Source organism: Ammospiza nelsoni, chromosome 16 (assembly GCF_027579445.1).
Source record: "Ammospiza nelsoni isolate bAmmNel1 chromosome 16, bAmmNel1.pri, whole genome shotgun sequence".
In the NCBI taxonomy this organism is placed as follows: Eukaryota; Metazoa; Chordata; class Aves; order Passeriformes; family Passerellidae; genus Ammospiza; species Ammospiza nelsoni.
This window is the reverse complement of record NC_080648.1, coordinates 18,264,476-18,283,450: the sequence shown is the minus strand read 5'-3', so window position 1 is coordinate 18,283,450 and position 18,975 is coordinate 18,264,476. Positions and strand designations below refer to the sequence as shown.

The 18,975-nt window shown below is 45.5% G+C and overlaps 1 protein-coding gene across 1 annotated transcript in view; it reads left to right on the top strand.

Moving 5' to 3' along the window:
* The window catches only part of AFF4 (ALF transcription elongation factor 4), a 46,592-nt gene that overhangs the window by 10,732 nt on the left and 16,885 nt on the right, over positions 1-18,975 (top strand). The window contains exons 2-9 of the mRNA XM_059483344.1: positions 6,181-6,307; positions 7,711-8,481; positions 9,779-9,823; positions 10,698-10,784; positions 15,639-15,675; positions 17,118-17,166; positions 17,965-17,985; positions 18,527-18,581. Of these exons, the coding sequence (XP_059339327.1) occupies positions 6,185-6,307; positions 7,711-8,481; positions 9,779-9,823; positions 10,698-10,784; positions 15,639-15,675; positions 17,118-17,166; positions 17,965-17,985; positions 18,527-18,581 (1,188 nt within the window). The 5' untranslated portion in view covers positions 6,181-6,184. The remainder of the gene's footprint in view (positions 1-6,180; positions 6,308-7,710; positions 8,482-9,778; positions 9,824-10,697; positions 10,785-15,638; positions 15,676-17,117; positions 17,167-17,964; positions 17,986-18,526; positions 18,582-18,975) is intronic.

Sequence of the window (18,975 nt, the reverse complement as noted above, 5' to 3'; positions counted from 1 at the left end):
CCTCTCCCCTTCCTGAAGGGACAGGACAGAAAGGAGGGACTGGTGTCCTTTGTGCATCTCCCTGTGAAGGAAGAGTTGGGAATTAATTTCTGTGTTCATCAGGGAGGGGGGACCAGACGTGTTCCCTCCTGGGTAGTACTTCTGCACAAAAATGAGACATTTAAGATGTGTGGTTGTGCATTTTTAAGGTCCCTTGAGTGAATTACATCAAACCAGTCTTGCAAATTCTCAAATATAAACAACTTTAAGCTGTTTTAGTAGTATGATTTTAAAATGGGCTTAAAAATGGTTTTAAATGAGGTGCACTGCAAGTGCTGAATTTAGAAATGTCCTCCTTGACTTGGCTTCAAAATCCAGTTGCTGAGGGTTCATTCACTTTCACCTTAGTTCTCTTACCTTACCTTGGCAGGAGGTGTGGAACTGGATGATTTTTAAAGTCTCTTCCAACCCAAACTCCATTTCTCCCTTGCTTCTGTGTGCTGAATCTCATGTATGATGAATGATGCACCCAGTTCTCATCTGGACTTGTTAAATGAAATCTTACACTTACAGAGCTTCTTTCTAAAGGATGCCCAAGTCCTTTTCCAGTGGTTAGTGTTGAGTTACAAATGATCACTGTAATTCTTTTATCCACCATCGCTGTGTGTTGGCTTCTCAGGTGGAAGATGCTGACTGATCCTCAGGTAACCTGATATTTGAGGGGTGAAGGGGACTCTGGCAGCTCAAACCCAAAAGCAGGATGTAATCACTTGCACCATCACTTGTGTGAGACGCTGGAATGAGGGCAGTGCTCCCACAGAAGTGCTCTGGAATTCTCTCAGCTAACGGTGGTGAAGGATTTGTGCTGCTTTGTCTGGGCAGCAGCACAAGCCCAGGCACATCCTGCTCGCTGGGGATTTCTGGGTGCTCCAGAGTGAGTGGGAAGGAGAAGTGCCTGCAGCAAACTGCTGGCTCTGCCCTCCCTGGGAGTTCTTGTCAAACATTAACCAGGCCTAGGCCAACTCACTTTTTGATTATTTTTATTTAAAGTTCTCCCACCCTCAGTACGTACAAAGGTGTTCCCAGACAGCTCTGGGGGCACTTTGTGTTCTCCCTGGTGAATGTGCAGTCGGAACTCCTGATGTGAGGGGTGGGATAGGAGCATTTGTATTTGTATTGTAGGAATGAGAAACGTTTATGTTTCAGTTAGCGGTGAATCTGATTTATATTTGTGTCATATTACCAGTACAATTGTGTTTGAATTGTATTCCCAAGAGCTCAAATGAAACCTTGGAAAGAGGGAGATGGAGCTGTGGAAAAGTTCATTCTCATCAAAATATCTGAGCAGGGTGATGGCTCAGGGTGTCCTGTGTTCACCTGTGCATCCTCCCCCTGTGATTCCATTGATCCCAAACCAAATCCCCTCCCTTGACATGGAGCCTCTGTGTCAGAAGGTGAGGGACACAAACATGAAACTTCATGCTTTTGAGAAGTTGGGGTTTTTCTCTGTCTGGACACATTCAAAAACTACTTGAATTCTGTGTAAACTCTTGTTTTTAATTATGTTCCTTATTTCAGTTATAAAACTGTGAAGGTGACTCTGCTGCTTCTGTATTTGCACCATCAGTGATCCTCTAAACCTGTCCTGAGGAATCATTGTTTGTGCTTTTTTGGGCAAAGCTGTATTGTTTTAGTAGGAAATGTTATACTTTTTTCTGTGTTTTTCTTCTTCACCATCACATAGAATGTGGAAGTTAAGATTTTATGTACACTTCCATAAGTAGCTCTTGGTGACACCAGGGCATGTTCCTCTTTGTGTGTTGGTGTTTTTGTGTTAATTGTGTTGTTGCAGGACAGTTATTTTCAATGTCTCCTTTTTAAACAGCTCCTCTGGGAGTGTGTTTTATTAAAAGCTGACAGAGTAGCATTTTAGGCTCATGCACATGATTTCAGGGCAGGATTTGTGGTGATGCCCTGCTTGATGCACAAGCTGGGAGAAGTGTCCTGTGCCAGCTCCTGAGATGCCCCTGCCCGTGGTAAAAAGAATATTTAAAACAATCAACAGGCATCTTTGGATGCAGCATTAAGGCAGCTTCAGGTATTCTTAAATGCCTTCTGAAAACATCATTCCTTGTTACAGGCAGGCTCTCCAGCTCTTTTTCCCCTTCCTTTGAAGAAAAAGGATGAAATCATGGGAGCTGGGTGTGCCCCCGCAGCTGGGTGTGCCCCACACGGAGCTGGGATCCTGCACGTTCCCTCTCAGCCTGTTTATCCTTGCTAGCCAAAATTGGGCTTTCATGGCAGCCAATTAACCAATTAACTGTTTGATTCCTCTTGCTCACAAAACCCATTGAGATTGAACAAGCCCTGGAGTTAGCTGAGGATGTCTAGAAGGAAGTGGAGGTCTTGCAGCAGGCTTTGAAGGTGCACCGCTGCCTGGTGGGGTGTTTGGGGTTGGATCCTGTGCATGGGCTGCCTGTGCAGGGTCCCTGGCCAGCCTGGCCTTTGGTGGTTTTGCCCCACAGAGTCTGGGAAGATGAGGAGATGCTGCTGGTGGTGAGCTGGGTGAGGACTCGGGTGCCTGATGTGGTTCAGGGGGTGAGAAGGGTTTGGCCAAGGTCCTGTCTCTGTTAGCAGCTTTGCCAGGGGAACTCAGGCATGTGGGTGTGCTGCTTGGGGTTTGTCTTTAGTCTGGAGTCCCCAAAAGCCCCAGAGCTGAGGGAGTGGGAGGACAAGGCAGCACCGATTCTGCCATTTCATCCCACAGGTTGCACACCCAGGGTGATGATCTCTCAACCCAAAGGCATGCCCTGGTTGGATTAGGGGTGAGCAGAAATACCAGGTGGGATTTAGGAAGAGGCTGCAAGGAGAAAGGAAAGCTGTGCCTGGTCTGGGGATGTGGTGGTGCTGGTGTTGATGTGCTCAGTGTGCCTGGAGCAGCCTGGAATGGTGCCTCAGGAATACACACAGGGGAGGTTGGGCCAGGAGTTTCTGTGAATTCCCTGCTGGATTTCCTGCTGGCTTTCAGCTCTTCCTGTTGAGCTGGAGCAGAGGCATGAGATCTGAAGGGTTGGTTGTGCAGGGAAGTCTCAGCCACAGGGACTGTTCAAAGTACAGTGGGACACTGCAGGAGGAGTGACTCAAACCACGTGGAGTTCAACTTCCTAAAAATGGAAATACTCTCCTGTGCTTTAGGCCTGTTCTCTGATTTTTTAAAGAATTTTTGAACTTCTCTTTTCCCAGATATTATGGCAACTAAGATGACTTTGGCCCCTGCTGCAGGGACATTGTTCTGGCTCTGCTCCTCCTTCACTCTTTAGCTCAGGCCACCTGGGAAAAAGGGAATTTTAGCAGGATCATCTTGGTAGCACCAGGTACAAGGCAGCAAGTTCTTCATCTTCCACTTCCAGGGCTGTGCAGGGAGGAGCAGAGGTGCTGTTGTTGCTCCCAGATGATGGGGTGGGAATGGTGGGAGCAGTGCATTTTAGTAGATATTAAAGGTTTGTTACAACTTCAAATGGTCTGAGAACAGAACTCCTGCAGTTTCCTGCCTGCTGCAGTTAATTGCCAGCGGTGCTGATGAGCAGCCAGGCCTTGGTCACCTGCCTCTCAATGTACTTCTCCTTGCTTTCCCTGGGCATGGGAACATTTCCCTGCTGGTGCTGTGGAGGATTGGGTTGGAGTGGGAAGTTGTCTGAAGTACAGAGCTAAGGAAGCCCCACGAACTTCCTCTATTTACACATTTCATGCTGGTGTGATTTTAATGGCCTTGTGCACATTACAGGCACTTAAAATAGCTCTGTGTGGAGATTGGGTGATTAGATACCAACAAGTCTAACTTGTATCACAGTCAAACTATTTGCTCTAATAAAAAATGTAAAAGAGTTAAAGAAAGCTAAACTAAATCCCCACACAGTCAAGGTGACTCCCCATGAGGGTGTTTATCATTTACTGTGTTACAAAAGGCCGGGGAGGAGTGGTTAAAAGTGTCATTAACTGGTGTCTTTCTAATGACTAATTTTACATTGACCTGGGCAGGTACAGCCAGATCAGCTCTGGGTTTGCACCACTCAGATCTCCAGTGAATCTTTGTTGTAATGTTCCTTTTGTGTGACAGTGTTGCTACAAATGATGGTTTTTCTTCAGCTCTAAGAGTTACAGGAAATGTTGATGCAATTTTAAAAGGTGATGCTTATCTCTGTAAAAAAAATAGTGAACGTCTTTATAAGTACTTAACCCTCTGTTTGGAAAACAGATATGTAAAATTCTTTGTTAAGATTATAATATTCTGGATATATAGCTGTGTGTAATTCCTGATCTTAGTGTATTGGTGAGAATGAACCACCCAGAACCAGAGCATTCCTATTCCCTGCCTCAAAATTTGCTTTTAATAGTAAATGCCATGGACTCAGACTGTTCCAGTTGGCTTTAACTGATCAGTGTCTCTAATTAAATCTGATATTTATCTGTTTTGAAATCCTACATATGTGACAAATTGGATTGCAGTCTCAAGAATGTTCTTTTCAAGCCTCAGACTTCTAAAACAAGTTTGTCGTGAATGCCAGAATGATCCCAGGAGTTTGCTGGCCACATTCCAGTGCCAGGTCCCTCTCTCAGCCCTGGTGGCCACCTGTGGTTACATGAGTTCAGCAGGTTGCAGGAGAACTGGAGAAAAAAGTGATTTTTCACATAAAATGTAAGTTGTGTTCATGGGTTTGGTGTCAGCACAGCATTGGGTTATGCCAGTGCTTGTACCTTGTGTGCAAGGCAGGGAAATACAGCAAACCTGGTGCCTTAGAAAGCATCAAAGATCTCATCTTACACCCTGCGTTTGGGCTGCTTTGGGCAGCCTCTGAGATTTCAGAGCAATAGGCAAGGTGAAGCCAAATGGGGAAAGAAATGTAAGAGGCAGAAATGTTCCTGAGGTGAGAAGACTCATGTTTAGGGAACTGACTGATGGGTTGAAATTTTCTTGTTGAGAACGCAATAGCTGGGTTTGCACAGCTTTCAGAGTCATGCTCTATCAAGTCATTTATTATTTTTAATAATCAGCTGTCTAAAGACATGAAATAATGATTTTCTAAGCAGCCAGCATTTTCGTTTTAGACTGCTGCAAATTATGTGGTGGAACATCAGTGTCTTTCCTGGATACACCAACTGTACTTTGTGCAGATCAGTAAAGAATATTTCCGAATCTCTTGGTGCAGAGTGTAGCACACATTGTGGCTGCCCCTGCATCCCTGGCAGTGCCCAGGGCCAGGCTGGGCAGCGCTGGGAGCAGCCGGGACAGTGGGAGGTTCCCTGCCATGGCAGGGGTGGCACTGGGTGGGCTTTGAGGCCCCTCCCAACCCAAACCATCCTGGGATTTGATGTTAAAGGAGTCAGTGGCACCTTATTTATCATCTCATTTTGTTTACTCCTTTTGTCAAGCTCAGAGGGAATCTTCTGTGTGTGTCTTGCAAGAATTTGATGTATTTCTCTTAACAGAAGCAGCAAGACCAAGCTGCAAAGGAAAGTTTGTTAAGAAGGAGGATTGGCAGGTTCTTAATCTGCATTTTTGCAGTAGGAGGATATGGTCCAAGGCAAAAGGTGCATTATTGCCAGAACTTCTCTGAAATTACTGCTTTGAGTTGAAATGCCTTTTGGGGATCAGGGAGGGAGAGAGACCTGGAAACCACATCAAAGCTTGAGGTTAGAATATGTTGGAGAATGGTGCCAAAAAAAGGTATGTCAGCACCAAAAATAACCCTGATCTACAGGAGAAGTCAAGCACTGCTTCGTGGGGGGATGGCAGAACATCTGGGGGATGTGGGGGAGAAAAGGTATTTTAGAAATGAATGGGAGATGTTTGGCGTGGGCTGGAGCCAAGATGATTCCAGCAGGTGAAGTGGTTTGAAATAGCTGCTTGCCTGAGGACCTGGTGGGTTTTTTTTGATTTAATTTTTTATTGCTGCATAAAGTTTCCCTGTGAGAAGCCAGCTGTGAGTTGGGAGTTGCAGCCCTTTGGAGGGGGCTGAAATTGGGCAGTTCTGAGGAACTGTGGCCCTCTGGGTTCTTAACAGAGATCATTCCATGGCCAGACAGGGCCAGAGGCTGCTTGGGGACACTCAGATCCCTCCTTTGGGCACTCTCATCCCTCCCCTGGGCCCTCACGTCCCTCCTGCTTCCCTGTGTGATCAGCACTGCTCTTTTTGCTCGTAGCAACATGAACCGTGAAGACCGGAATGTGCTGCGTATGAAAGAACGGGAAAGGCGAAATCAAGAAATTCAGCAGGGTGACGAAGCCTTCCCACCCAACTCCCCTCTCTTTGCTGAACCCTACAAAGTGGTGAGTTCCTGCACCTCAGAAAAGTGCAGGGTTTATAACAGAAATCATCTGCAAATTCGTATCTCATTTTTATCTCTGTTTTTAAAAGCTCTTAGGGCAACCAAGTATTTAAGCAGGGCTTGAAAATAAAGCTGGGCAGTCACAGCTCTACTGACAGATTTATAATGCTTGGAAAGGGGAGGAGCCTTTATAGGGAGTGTGAAAAAGGAAAATAAAACCATCAAATTTTTTTCCTTCCTTCCTTCACCTTCTATACAGTGACTCAAAACAATTAAACTGTCCATTGTGTGCTGCCAAATTGCCATTTTTGGGGTGCTTTAGACTGTTGCTAAACTTTCTAACCTTTCATCAACATAATCCAGACCTGGATAAGTTCACAAAGAGAATGTTTAAATAGGAGGTTAATTTAAAATGCTGGAATGTTTGATATTACTATGTTTGACATAAATTATCAGCTCTGGCTAGTGCTCCAGTAGTTTGTAGCTGATGTTTTAGTTTGTTTTGAAGGAATTTATTCTGTCTGTGGTCCTGCACAGCTTTCAGCCTGTGCTGGGTTTCCTTCCAGGTTGCTTTGCTGAACAGTACTGGAAAAACTAACCTAATTCTGGAATAACTAATAAAATATTATTTAATAGGTTAATTACGTAGTTCAAAACTCACTTTGAAAGCAAACCCTTCCCTTGCTGCAATTTCAGCTGGTTTGCAAGAAGTAAAACATGACTGAAAATCTCTTCCTGCGAGAGGAAAGTTGAGAAATACCCGATGGTTTTTTTGTTCCTGTGCTTGATAACCAAATTCCACATGTGTGAAGTTAACTGGAGCTGGTTGGGGGTGCATGGGAGAACGATCCAGGATCCCAGATTTGGAAAACAAGATGGTTATAGAACAAAGAACTCTTTTAACTGTGTGCAACAAACATTGTGCCAATATAAACACCAATTAAAAATGACTTACGGGGGTGAGGTTAAGTTGATTTTATTTTAGTGCTAATTAAAACCTTTTAGGACTGATGCATTCTGTATTAGAGAAGTTACAGTCTGTAAGGTGACAGGAGGCATCTGCAGCTTTGGAACTGGCATCCAGCTCAGCAGTGCATTATTTGATTATTACTGCTTCAGCTATCTCTGCTGCTGAATTTTCAGTATGTTTTAGGGAGTTAAATATGTATCGTTACATATTTTTAATATGTTTTAGGGAGTCAAATTGCTGTTTTAAGACCTAAAATTCAGAATTGGAAACACTGGCAAAGAATGATGTGTATTCTAGCTGAAATTCAAGTTGAGTGCTAGAGGGAGGTGTATTCTAGCTGAGATTCAGGTTGAGTGCTGTAGCTATCAGACCATTTAACTTCGTGTGAAGCTGTGATTGGTTCTAAATCCCGATTTTGTGGCTTGTTGTCCCAGACCAGCAAAGAGGACAAGCTGTCGAGCCGCATCCAGAGCATGCTGGGGAACTATGATGAGATGACGGATCTCATCGGGGAGCGGCCGCTGCAGAAGATCGTGGCCATCCCCAAGCCCTCGGTGCCGGCGGCGCCCGATGACAAAGCCGTGCCCGGCTTCTTCGCGGAGCAGCGGCACGGCGCGGGCTCCCACCAGAGCAGCAAATGGACCCCGGTGGGGCCGGCCCCCAGCACCTCGGCCCAGTCCCAGAAGCGCTCGCAGGGGCTGGGGGGCCACGGGCAGCGCTCGGGGGGCGGCGCGGCCGCGGGGGCCCGGCACGAGCGCGACTCCTACGGCGGGCGCAAGAAGGGCCAGCACGGCTCCGAGCACTCCAAGGGCCGCTCCGGCAGCCCCGGGAAGCCGCCGGCCGTGGCCTCGCTGGCCCCCGGGCACTCCAGAGCCCACGGCAGCGAGCACCACGGCAAGGAGCACCAGCGCTCCAAATCGCCCCGGGACCCCGAGCCCAGCTGGGACTCTCCCTCGCGCGTGCCCTCGTTCGCCAGCGGGCAGCACTCGACCCAGTCCTTCCCCCCCTCGCTGATGTCCAAGTCCAGCTCGATGTTACAGAAACCCACTGCCTACGTGAGGCCGATGGACGGGCAGGAGTCCATGGAGCCAAAGCTTCCCTCGGAACACTACAGCAGCCAGAGCCACGGCGGCGGCGTCAACGAGCTCAAACCCAGCAGCAAGGCGCACCTGACCAAGCTGAAAATTCCCTCTCAGCCGCTGGATGTAAGTTGCTGGCTCTGTCCTGCCTTCTTAAATGTAAATCCACCTGGGCTGGGATTTTCCAGCGTCTCCAAAATCCCAATTTGCCTAACCCAAATGGAGTTTTCAGTAAACACTGTGTTTTTGTTACTCAAAGCACTTTCACCTAAGCTGTATTTTCAGTGGGGAGCGTGCAAAAGTAATTGTTTTTGTCTTCTGCTTCTTCAGTGTGGATACTGGGTTTTTTATTAAATAAAGGCTGAGACACTCAGAAAGGCTTACTTAACCCCCAGAGGCCAATTTTCACAGAGTATTTCTCTAGTCAGGAGTTAGGGAAATTGTAGGATATCCACAAATATTTTGACAAGCTGGGTAAATATATTGTTGTTCCTGGGAGCTGAATTGACTTAGAGTTGTTGATACAATATGCCTGTATCAGATTTTCTTTTGAAGTGAGTAGCAATTACTAAATGTGATTATTATACCTTCACACCACATTCAACGGGGTGCAGAACTTTTATCAGTTGTGCTGGGTATGAAATACTATTGGGTTAACAACTTGGAGGAGTTGGTAATTCCCAAACCATTAGGACACAGACTCTGACTCCAGCTCACTTACAAGGAGAGTGCCTTTGCTGGTAATAAAGTCTCATTTCACCTCCTGTCCAACTGCTGGAATCATGGTAGCCAGAGAAAAGCCCTTGTTCCTGGGATTGCAACAGATAGCAAAGTAAGATTCAGCACACAGGTAAGGAAATCAGGAATTACTTATTTTTTGAAGACCTGCCACATCAATGCTGATGCAGTGAATCCTTAAGTAGCTTTGCTTCTTTGTGCTTGTGGCAGCCAGGGATGCAGAGGATTCATAGTTTGGTAATTATTGCTGTTTCTGGGATCTCTCTGTGATGAGCGTTTTACTTGGGAATGCACTTTGTCATTCCTGTGCATTCACGGTCCTGCACTTGAATTCAGATATTATCCTGGGGCTGCTTCCAGGAAATGACTGAAAGCTGTGATTCTGTTTCCCCTCTCTACAAGTTTTTAATATCCCTGCCTGCCTGTGATCACTTTAACTGTCAAGTGAAAAGTGAGAGATTATTATCACAGTTTTATGGATGTCATGTATTTGCTTTTCATAACTGTGACTCATGCCATAAAAACATGGATTTATCTGATGTTAAAACTGATGAAAAGAGTTAGCAAGGGTTGTTTGTGTCTATGTAGAGTCCACATGAGTCACAATAAGGATTGAAGTTTGTTTTTAACTGTTTCTTGTCCCTGGAAAATCTGGGAGATGTTAATTTTGGGTTTTGACTTGCAGGCATCAGCCTCTGGTGAGGTGAGCTGCGTGGATGAAATCCTCAAAGTAAGTGCTCGGTGTTCTTGTTCCTACTTTGTTGAAAGTGCAGCCATTCCCAAGGAGGGGGAAGGACTCTGCAGTGCCAGAGCCTGTCCAGGTGCAGGTGGCACAGGGGGCTCTCCTGGTGCTCCTCCAGCACAGGCGACTGGGCCAAGCTGGGAGCAGAGCTGGCCCTGGGAGTTGTGGTGTGCACATCATCCCCTGCAGATCCTCACTGCATTCCTCCTCCCTGATAACCAGAACTGCATTTCTTCCACCAAATTACAGTAATTATAGTTCTTAATCCTGATATTTTAGGTTGTACTAAATGCTTTGCTGCCCCATGGCAGCACTTTCCCTCTCTCATACCTGGGTCCTTTTCCCAAGTGCTTTTACCCCTCCTGAGGTGCCCTGTCCTGTGGCTGCTCTCACAAAAGGATCATCAGGTCCCTCTGGAGCATTTCATGGCTTATTATTTCCTGTGACCTTCAGTCCTCCAGGGGCCTTGGGGATGCTCTGAGAGCATAGGAGGCACTTTGCAGCTGCAGGCATTTCATTTCCCCCTTTTCCTCAAACTCTGCAGGCTTCCCTTTCCTAGGATTCTTCTTCCCACACACTCTGAAAGGGTCACACTCGACTCTCACTGCAGTTTATCTTCAGGCCAGCCCAGCTGATTGATTTATGCCCTGCTGCTTGTTATTATGTCATAACTCTCTCTTCTCCTGAGTAGCAATTTAACATTCAGGTTTACATGCAAAAGCTTTGTTGCACATTTGGGAAATTAAGATTTGAATATAAAGCTTAGTGAAGGGTGAACAATGAACTGAAATTGAGAGAATGCAGATTGCAAGTTGAAACCTGATTTATTTTGTTAATAACTTTGATTTTTGTTGTGTTTCAGGAGATGACCCACTCCTGGCCTCCTCCACTGACTGCCATCCACACCCCCTGCAAAACTGAACCCTCCAAATTCCCCTTTCCAACCAAGGTCAGTGCTGAATCCAACAGCGAATGCTGTTGAAAAAGTAACTTCAGTTAAAGATCAGGATTTTGGAACTCCTGCATTCAGTTCTGTATTATCTGGGTTTGTTTCAGTGCTTTGTCCCTCTTTATTTATTTTCACCTCATCTGTCAGCAGCAGCCTTATGAAAAATGTCCTTGGTTTTCCTCTGCTTTGCACAGGCAGTCTGCAAAGTTATCTGTGATACAACTTACCTTTTAAATTTTTGTTGGATAAATTCAAACTTTCAAACTTCGGAAGCTTGGAAATGCCTTTGAGCCCTTTCCTAACAGGGAAATGCTCTGCACCATTTTGTGTAGAACCAAGTGAGTTTCCTTCCATGTAACAAAACAGAGACTGAAGGTAAATGCTGAGAAATTTAAATGGGCTTTTCTGCATAAACTGAAATTTCCTCTTAGTTTGAAGTCCACTAATAGTTGTATGAGATTTTCTTGCATTTTCAATTACAAAAAATGAAGACAGTTTATGAGTCACGTGTTTTACTGAAGAACTCAGTTGTTCCAAAAGATCCTCTTCCCAACCTCCTGTGTTCTTAAGAAGTGCTGAAGGGTTTAAGCAGTTAATTCCAGAGAGAAATCCACCTCTGCTGCTGCTGAGAGCTCAGGGCACGTGTCCAGGGGAGCTGCTGGGGCTGACACCTCTGAGGAGGGAATTTGCTGCTGCCTCCCCTGGGCTGGGCCTGGCGGCTCCAGGGCACGCTCAGGGCACACTCAGGGCATTGGGAATGGTTTGCCTGGAAGAGCAGCTCTGCAGGATCCTGGAAGGCCAGGGGAGGCAGCTGTGGGCAAAGCCAGCATGGGGAGCTGACTCACCCAGGAATCCATGCTCTGCTTCCTGGGCTGCTGGTTACCAGTAAAAGATTCAGCTCCACAACGTGATTTTTCTCCAGACTCAACATCTCTCTGGGCTGAATTGGGGTGCTCCACCCCTAACTTGGCAGAGCTTCGGAGTGAAGAAATTGCCCTGTTTGTCTTTTAAAAGTTACCTATGTAATAATTCAGACCTTGCTCTCTCTGACGAGCTGCTGTTCTAGACACCACTTAATTGCTCTTAATTTCCTGTTTGATCCAAATTGCTCCCCAAAACAGAACATCTGAGGAATAATTTTGAGAAGAGTTTCTCACTGAGGTTTCTACTGTCATCTCTCTAATCCCATCCTTGTATGTGAATGCTTTGACATGACCTTCCTTCAGCCAAAGGCTCCAGTCCCTGTTGGAAGGGCACATCCACAAACCTCCCCCAGACTGCTCCAGGTTCAGGTTCTCATCTGGCTGGATATCCCAGAGCAGGGGCAGTCCTGCTGTCCCCACTTCTCTGTGACCTGTCCCTGGTCACTGCTTTTTGCTTCTCTTCAGTATCAAAAAATGCAGAATTTACCATTCAGTTCTCAGCTTTACTTTGGAAGGCATACCTAGAAATAAATCCTGTTTTCTGTTTTCCTACCATTAGATCAATATTAATCTTGCAAATATTACTTTCAGTCAGGGTTTATTTGTGTGCTGCATATAACTGTCAGCCTGGAAATAATTCATACCTTTTCTTACAAGGAAATTCCACACCTTTCCTCATCAACAAAGGTCCTTATTCCTCTGCTTTGAGTACTCATTCCTGAACCTTTGGGGAGATATTTTCCCTTTGCTTTTGAGCACCCTTGGCTGTGGGGCTGCTTGGTTTTAGTTTCCCTGGCATTTGCCTGGGTTTGGGAAGAGGAAGGTGTGCAGAAATCCCTGTGGCTGTGACCCAGAGGCCATGTAACACTGCACAGCTCTGGCAATGCCTGGACAAAAAGGAGCTTTTTCAACCTCTCAACCTGGATTGTGTCTCTTCACCCAGTTTGCAAAAAATTCCATTTATGGCTGCTCTGAGTCTTTTTGACTTTTTGCCAGCTTTTTTATTTTGTGGCTGTACATCTTAGCCATGGAACTCTGTCAAATTCTCTCTCTGCATCCAAAGCCTATAATTTCCTCTGCCTTCTCCCCTCTGTCATTCTTGGCAGCAGCAGCTCTGCAGAATTCCAGGGAGTTAGTGAGCCATGGGCCTGTGCAGTCTGGGCCCAGAGCAGAATCCACCAAACAAAACACAACAGTGCTTTGCTTTAATCAAGCAGTTCTGTTGGAGGAAAGCTCCTTCTCTTTAGTACTGTGCTCCATTTATTGCTGAAGTGTTTCTGAGCATTGCCCCTGTGGGCAGAGCCTGGTGTGTTCTTCCCGCTCACATTAAATGGAGCTGCCCTTGGTGGACCACTTGATTTTATTTGTCAGACTCTTGGGATAGGATCACTTTCCCTCTGTGTAGGGAGTGACTAACTCGAAGGAACCCAACTCCTGACTGGGGCCTCTCTGATTGCTATAAATATATCCAATAGTTCCCAGGAAGTCTTGGATCAGAAGAGAAAACTCCATGAAAATAGGTCAGGGAAAGTTTTATGGATGCTATGGAAAAATGCAGATTGCTGTGTCTTGATAAAAAATGTTATCCTGTGACCTAACACTCTATAATTTTATCCGTGGGCTCAGAGTCAGGCACTCCAGCAATGCTGGCAGTGTTTCTGCAGTGCATTGAGCAGCCCAGCTGCTGGCTGGGAGGGAAGGCTGGGCTGTGCCTGTCCCTGTCCCTGCAGGAGCCTCCTGCCCTCCCTTCCCTGCTGGGACACACACCCTGCTCCTGGCAAGCACAAAGGAGATGGGACCTGGGGTTCCAGGTGTCACCTGGGAATGTCCCCCCCAGCCCTGCTGCCTCCTGTCCCGCTGGAGAATTCCTCTCTCCAGGTGGTTTTGTCAGAGTTCTTGTTTCCTGCTCCAGTGTCTTCCCTGTGTAACCTCAGTCTGTTCTGCTTTGCTTTAAAGGCTTTCCTTCCTTTCTGTTGTTGCAATTTCTTTCTGAGGCAGACCTTTGGAAGCTGCTGCTCTCAATAACCTGGGAGTTGAATGTAGAGCTTTTTTCTTTTTTTTTTTAAGTCTCTGAGTTTCTTAAAGAAATATGTATCCAGTAGATGGCAAGGGAGTTGGAAAAAGTTGCACATTGAGCCATAACACCTCATTAAAGTGCACTTAGCTGAGAGCCAGTGCTGAGCCTCTGAAATAGGAAGTTGACTCAAGTGGGGAATTAGGCAGGTGTGCTCTGCACAATTCCCAGTCCATGTGCTGCTGCAAGAGGTGCCAGTTCCCCATCCTGTGCTCCCCAGTGCTGTGGCTTTGGAAATGTAGAGTTTGAGGTCTTTGTTTCCCTTTTCACTCAGTTTGTTGGCTTGGCTGAGCTGCCAGTGGCAAAAAGAAACCAGGGATTCCCACCTGCCTCTTCCCACCTGTGAAATGATAAGAAATGGATTTATTTTGAAGGGAGTGTGGCTGTTCACAAGGCTTCTCTCCATCTTCACTTTGCTCTTGAATTCTTTCTTAATATTGTTTTTATTGTCCCTTCCTTGCAGTTAGTAAAGATCAGAGGTATTGGGAACACCTCCCAAGGAAAGCTCCTTAGGATGTTCTCCATCCACAAAATTCTTGTTCAATGCATTGTTCTCCTTTTCAAATAGAAAGCTGAGGGAAATTGGAAACATCTCAAGGGTGCTTTGCTGTGTAAAGCTTTTGTGTGTTTAAAAACTTAATTCTGTAAATTGCCTCTGGAACCACTGCCTGGCACTGGCTTGGTGTGAGGGAAAACCAGGTCACAGGTGGACCAGGAAAAATAGAGTTCATTGTTGAATTGTGGTTCTGGTTTGCCATTGCCAGAGCATGTAAGTAAAACGTGTGTATACAACTGGAAATTGCAAATATTGGACTCCATTTATTTTTCTGGGGCCTTCAGTTGTCCTCATTTTGAAATGAGGTCAGGCAGGTCCTATTTTAAAAAGGCACTTGAGCCTGGAAGGGAGTTTGCAGTGCCTCAGTGGCCTCTGTGTATTTGTTAAAACAAGGCTTTGGGATTTCAGTAAAGTTCATCATCTGCTGTGTCAGAATTGGAGTTGCTGAAATGGGAATACTGAGGATGATAAAAGTGCTGAAATCTGCAAGGTTTCCTCTTTCCTGGCTGGTGTTATAGGATATTGGGAATGAGGAATTGTTCCCTGGCAGGGTGGGCAGCCCTGGCAGTGCCCAAGGCCAGGCTGGAGCACCTGGGACAGTGGGAGGTTCCCTGCCATGGCAGGGGTGGCACTGGCTGGGCTTTGAGGTTCCTTCCAGCCCATCCTGTGCCTCTAAAATACCATTTCATTGTTTTTCTACCAGAGCTGGCTGTTCTGGGCTGGAATGCTGGCCTGCCCACCCAGGCTGGGCTTGCCAGGGACCCACTCTGACCCTTTGGGGCAGAGAGTGCAGAGCTGGTCCCATTTAAAACCTTCCCTTGTCCCTAAGGCTCCTTTGTGGCTGAGGAGTATTTGTTGTTGAGATATTTTCCCTGTTCCGATTGCTGTGTGTGCCTGGAGAAGGAAAATGAGGAGGGAAGGGGTGGAAGGAAAGCACTTCAAACAGCAGCAGAGTTTGTGTGTGTGTCAGGAGCATAAACAAACATCCTGAACAGTTCCTCTCCATCCTAAACACACAGGAGGAGGAGATTTAGGGAAGTCACCCAGGGGTTTGGGAGTTCAGCCCTGATGTGCCCTTGGGAACAGCAGGAAGTGGCTGAGGAAGAGGAGGGTGAAGGTCTCACCTGGAGTGCCCCAGGGCTCAGATGAAGAATCCCTTTTTTGTCCTTGTTGTTGTTTTTTCCCCTTTTCCAGAGATTGTGTCATTCATTATGTAGAAATAATACCTTCCTTATAGTCTGGTTTTTAGTACCTTGAATTCCCACTGAAATAAACCCCCTTGTGATGTTTTATTCCCCCAGGAGTCTCAGCAGTCCAGTTTTGGCACTGGAGAACAGAGTGAGTACATGAAACTTCCTGGAATGTGTTGAATGTTTTTGTTGTCTTTCTGCTCTCAGCATCTCCCAGAATGTCAGGGCTTTTAGGAAATGAGGTTTTCCAGACTGCTCACAGGATGGAGGCTGACTTCACATTTTCTCTGCTTTCTCAAGTTTTAAGCTGTTAAACAGTTGCTTGATTTTCTTTTGCATTTCTTGTTCAGATCTTGGAGGTTATCACTGAGTGGAAGCATGGTGTGTTTGAGGGAAAAGATGTATTTTAATTGATCCAATTCTGTACAAAATGCCTCTATAACTGATTTGAAAATAACTGACTACTAAACCAAAACACCTTTAAAAACCCAACTCCCTGCTTAGGGACATATTAGAAACCAGAAGAGAACTTTTGCTTTTATTTCAGTAGAAAAAGCACATGGCAGTTTCACCATTTATTGTTACTTTGACATTTTAAAGTCAAGAGAGAGAACTGGTCAAGAACTTAAATCACATGCTATTGTCCTTGAGTTTCTTGCACTTTTGGACTTTGGAAAAAAGTAGCTTTTATTTCTTTAAACTGTCATTATTTTGAATATTACTGAAATGAACACAAAACTCAGTAAATATCAGGTAAAGTTGAATTAAATTAGTGCTGTTGCCTTCCAAAAGTCCTTCCACTCCTCTTGAAGTGATTAAACAGCTTAAATAGTAAAAGAAGAATGGTTTATTCTTAGATATTCACAAGCAGCTTAATCTGAACACCTGATACAGTGAGGAATTAAGGAAACAAATTCAAGCTTAATTCCATGATGCTAAACCGTAGGCTCACGTTATGGGAGCAGCTGATCTTTAGGTGTGGAAAAGAAGAGCCAAGGTTAATTAAACACAGAGCCAGTTTCCTGTGCCTGCTTGGATTTTCTGGAGAGCTTTAAACAGCCTCAGTTCTTGTTTTTGTGAGCTGCATCCAGTTATTTACCAGAATTAAGGAAAAGGGAAGGGAATTTATCAGGGTGTATTCCTGCTGTCAGAATTAGTGTGAGAGTTGGATTTTGGGCTGTGGGGTTCTCGTCCATCAGAAGCTGTGTGTGTGGGGATGCTGGAGCAGTCAGAGCTCAGCAGGTGGATCTGTGTCCCAGATCCTGCCTGTGTAAGGCAAGAATTTCATCTTGCTAAGAGCAGAACAGTTTTCCACACCGTTAATAACAAATTACTGTGTATTGGTTCACACAGCAATGATTTAAATTATTTTCTCTATTTTCTTGGTTAAATAATTTGCTGTACTTGGTGTTTTGCTCTGCATCCTCCCTCCCTCAGCCTGGGGGAGGTGGTACCTGCTGTCCCCTGGTGCTACTCCCTCCTGTCCCCTCACATGGCCTTGCTTTGTCCATCCTTGTGGCAGCTTTGGGGGAATTCTGCTGCTGTGCATGAGTGAATTTCAGCTGTGCTTTTCTTCTTTTCTCCTCCTAGAACGATACAATCCCTCATCCAAAACCTCCAATGGTCATCAATCCAAATCGTAAGTGCCTGCTGAGAAAACATTTCACAAACAAAAGTTGTGTTTTAGGAGATTGAGGAAAAGGTGTGTGGTAGAATGTGAGTGACACTCCAGCATCCTTCTCCTTGGCTGGCAGGGAAATGTTTTTTGGGACAATAAACCAAGTATTGCTCACTGGAGTGAGTAAAAAACACCCTGAGCTGTCTTTCTGCTCCTTGGCTTTCCTGTCAGCTTCCCCTGTCAGGAGGGGAGCAGGAGTCTGGACCTTGGAATTGGCTTGGGAATCAGGAAGGGCATCAGCATGGGATGGGACTAACAGAGCTGGCAGCTGGAGACTGCACAAATTCAGGATGAGGAAAGGTTTTGGATTGGAGGAGACAGAAAACTGGGTCTGCGATCTTGTGAGGTTTGTTCTGCTCTCCCTTTAAATCCTGACAAATGTTTTGAACACAGACTCAGCAACACAGAAAAACTCAGAGGCAACTGGAATGTTCTGCATGGCTGTGGTCCACCTTTCTCAGACTTAAAAATCAGTGATGTGCAGTTAAAAGATGGTTTCCAAATAAATCTGCCCATAAAAATATATATTTATCAGTTTGCTGTGACAAAACAACTTTAAATATATATTTTAAGTGATTATGATCTGGTAAAGAAAACCCTTGAAAAGGAGATAAATGTGTCATTTGTAAAATGGTAGCAATGAGCAGTAGTTCAGGAGTGGGCTCCTAGAGGTTGTGTTGCTGTTCAGATCAGCAGAGCAGCTCACTGGGAAACTCAGGAGAATCAGACTTTTAATTCTTTCTCATTTTCCTTCCACAGATGTGAATCGAACCAGACAGAGTAAGATGTTTTCTTTTTATAATCAAATGTTTCCACTAATCAGAAAGGCCCTGCTGTGTGTTTTCATTGTGCTCGTGCATTCTCAGTGTGTGGAGCTGCGTGTGTGTGACTAGCAGCAGTAATTATGGCTTTGGATGCAGTAATTAATGATGGCTCAGGACAGTTGCAGTGCTGCCACGGGACAGGAAGCAGCCACTGGGGCTGGCTTGCTTTCCTCCATCTCAAACACAATCCTTGCCCATTGTGTGGAAGGAGTTGCACATAACACAAGTTACCTCCTCCCACACCAGTAAATTGTGTCAGATTTCCTTTCTAAGTTTAAGAGAATGGACTCAGGAGCCAAAGTACCTGAATCCTCATTCTTCTCTGAGAATGACTCAACTCTCCATTCTTAACCCTGAAATGTGTGAGTGCTGTCTGGTGGCTCTCACCCACGCAGCCTCTGCAGGATAAACAGTGCCATGTTGAAACCTAGCAGAATGCTTTGGAAGTAATTAAAGAACTTGGAAAAACTTGTCTCACTTTCTCCCTTTTCCCTTAGTATGTTGAAAGATGACTTAAAGCTCAGCAGTAGCGAAGACAGCGATGGAGAGCAGGTAGGTTCCTCAGGTGGCTTCCCAAAAACCACTGCACTGATCCAGGGGCAGCCCTGGGCAGGGAGCAGAGGCCCAGCAGCAACCTGGGCAGCTTAGCAGGAGATCTGTGGAACTGAAATCTCCTGGAATGTTTTTAGACAAACCTCAGGCATTCCTAAATGTAACCTTGGGGAAATTTTTGTGCAAATTGAAATGTGGTGTTTTGTAGAAACAGTTTGCTTTTATCTAGAAATTCTTATTAACTGATTTCACATGGGCCTTCTCTGAGCATCAAATTAAAATAATTCACTTTAAAACTTATATAGTGGCTCCTTAATTAACGATAAACCCCTTTGTGTTCTGCCATCCCAGCTACAGAGCTCATGGTGTGAACATCTGGGTGCATTGGTGCCGT